Source organism: Buceros rhinoceros, unplaced genomic scaffold (assembly GCF_000710305.1).
Source record: "Buceros rhinoceros silvestris isolate BGI_N320 unplaced genomic scaffold, ASM71030v1 scaffold35344, whole genome shotgun sequence".
In the NCBI taxonomy this organism is placed as follows: Eukaryota; Metazoa; Chordata; class Aves; order Bucerotiformes; family Bucerotidae; genus Buceros; species Buceros rhinoceros.
The window spans coordinates 1,090-3,348 of record NW_010407105.1 but is presented as its reverse complement, the minus strand read 5'-3'; the positions used below and the strand labels follow the sequence as shown (position 1 = coordinate 3,348).

Below are 2,259 nucleotides of genomic sequence, written 5' to 3'. Positions count from 1 at the left end.
GAGACTCTCGGACATGGATTCTGCTGGGGTCCCCGCCGGTGGGAACCGCCACCCTCCTTGCCAGCACCACCTCCTCCCCACCGTGTCCCACAGGGAAGGCTCTGAACTAGGGCCAGTGAGGATGCTGTGGGTGACAGACGTCTCTTCCCTCCAGCATCCACTCCAAGGAGATCTTCCACTCCCTGACCATCTCCTTCTCCCGTTGCTGGGAGTTCCTGCTTTGGATGGATCCAGCAAATTATGGAGGTATCAAGGGGAAAGTGGATTCTCGCATCCACTACGGGGAGGTAAGAGATGGGACAGGCTCAGAGCCAGGGGCAGGGTGCTGGGGACTGAGCTGGGCAGGGAGGCACTGGCTGGGCGTGAGGAACCACTGCAGTATCGCTGTCTCCTCCAGAAGGACACCAGTAAGAGGCGAGCACCAGAGGAGGAGGACAGCGAGGAAGAGGAAGAGGAGGCAGTGGGGGAAGAGGAGGAGGAGGAAGGGGAGCCGAACGTGGAGGAGCTGCTGGAGAACAGCTGGAACATCGCACAGTTCCTGCCCCAGGCCGCCTCCTGCCAGAACTACTTCCTGATGATCGTGTCGGGTGAGCTGTCCCAGGGCAGGACAAGGTCGCTTGTGCCCCCCTGGTGCCAGGGAGAGCCTGCACTGGGGCGGGGGCTGGAGCTGGAGTCTTGCCCATGTCTCTCCAGCTTACATCGTGGCTGTGTACCACAGCATGAAGGAGGAGCTGCGGCGTAACGCCCCTGGGGGCACCCCCGTCAAGAGGAGGAGCACCAGCCAGGTGTCCCAGGAGGCGCAGGGGGAGACAGGGGCCATGCCCGGTGAGTGCCGAGCCACGGGGCAGAGCTGCTGCAGGCACAGAGCTGCCCATCCTGCCGTGCCCGTATGCTACCCTAGAGCTCAAGTCCTCTCTGCTCCATCTCTCCAGGCATGATCACCTTCTCGCAGGATTACGTGGCCAATGAGCTCACCCAGAGCTTCTTCACCATCACCCAGAAGATCCAGAAGAAGATGGCTGGGTCTCGTAACGCCACTCAGCCTTCTGACACGTTCCCGGTGCTGCCTGGCTCCTACCTGCCGCTCAACAACCCGGCTCTGGAGTTCATCAAATACGTTTGCAAGGTCAGCGGGGTGGGCCAGGCCCCTGTCCTGAAGGTTCGAGGTCAGGGCCCAAATGCTGGTCCTCGCCTGTGGCTCAGATTTGCTGCAGCTTTCCCCAGGAGTGACCTACAGCATTCATGCGGTCACGAGGACGTGCATGGTCCTGGTGAGGACACTCTCCTCTGCTGGTTGGCTCACCTAGCTCTTGTCCTTGTAGGTCCTCTCCCTGGATGCCAACGTCACCAACCAGGTGAACAAACTGCGCCGGGACCTGCTGCGCCTCATTGAGGTGGGCGAGTTCTCGGAGGCAGCCCAGTTTCGGGACCCTTGCCGCTCCTACGTGCTCCCCGAAGTCATCTGCAGGAACTGCAACTTCTGCAGGGACCTGGACCTGTGCAAGGACCCTGCCCTCTCCCAGGTGTGGTCCTGGGGACACCAGAGGCCTCAGCGTGGTCTGTCACGTCACCCCTTGCTTTGCAGCTCTGCTCGCTGCTGGTGACCAGCCTCACCTGAGGGCTGTTTCCTGCTCACCTGAGCATCTCTTGGCTTTGGCACATCCTCCATCCTCTCCAGAAACTGGTTCCCCCACCTCAGTGCTCACCTCCCTCCCCTTTGCCCCTAGGACGGGTTGGCGCTGCCCGGCTGGCTCTGCCCCAACTGCCAGGCGCAGTACGACACCGATGCCATCGAGTTGGCGCTGGTGGAAGCTCTGCAGAAGAAGCTGATGGCCTTCGTGCTGCAGGACCTGGTGAGCGGGGGCCTCCCCGCCTCTGCCCCTCTCCCTGGCCCGCTGGGGCCGGACCCATTCGCTCTGCCCCATCTCCTGGCCCTCCTAAAACTCCTCGTCCTCCAGGTGTGCAAGAAGTGTCACGGCGTGAAGGAGACTCACATGCCCATGTACTGCGGCTGTGCTGGAGACTTCGCCCTCACCATCTCCTCTCAGGTATCCTGCCCCTGCCCTAAGGGACAGCAAGGACCTGCTTCTCCTCTGCTTGTCCCCTGGGAGCTGCTGCGCTGCCTGAGCCCAGGTGTTCTGTGCAGCCTCTTCCCTCCCTGTCCCTCCTCCCCAGACCTTCATGGACCATGTCAGCGTCTTCCAGAGCATCGCCCGGCACTACGGCATGGCCTATCTGCTGGAAACCATCGAGTGGCTG

The 2,259-nt window shown here is 62.0% G+C and overlaps 1 protein-coding gene across 1 annotated transcript in view; it reads left to right on the top strand.

Annotated features, from left to right (window-relative positions):
* LOC104491888 (DNA polymerase epsilon catalytic subunit A-like) overlaps positions 1–2,255 on the top strand; it is a gene marked incomplete at both ends in the record, with an annotated part of 5,711 nt that extends 3,456 nt beyond the window's left edge. Inside the window, 8 exons of the mRNA XM_010134369.1 lie at positions 155–287; positions 401–587; positions 694–825; positions 933–1,126; positions 1,323–1,523; positions 1,728–1,853; positions 1,959–2,048; positions 2,176–2,255. Of these exons, the coding sequence (XP_010132671.1) occupies positions 155–287; positions 401–587; positions 694–825; positions 933–1,126; positions 1,323–1,523; positions 1,728–1,853; positions 1,959–2,048; positions 2,176–2,255 (1,143 nt within the window). The remainder of the gene's footprint in view (positions 1–154; positions 288–400; positions 588–693; positions 826–932; positions 1,127–1,322; positions 1,524–1,727; positions 1,854–1,958; positions 2,049–2,175) is intronic.
* Between the last annotated feature and the right edge of the window lie 4 nt (positions 2,256–2,259).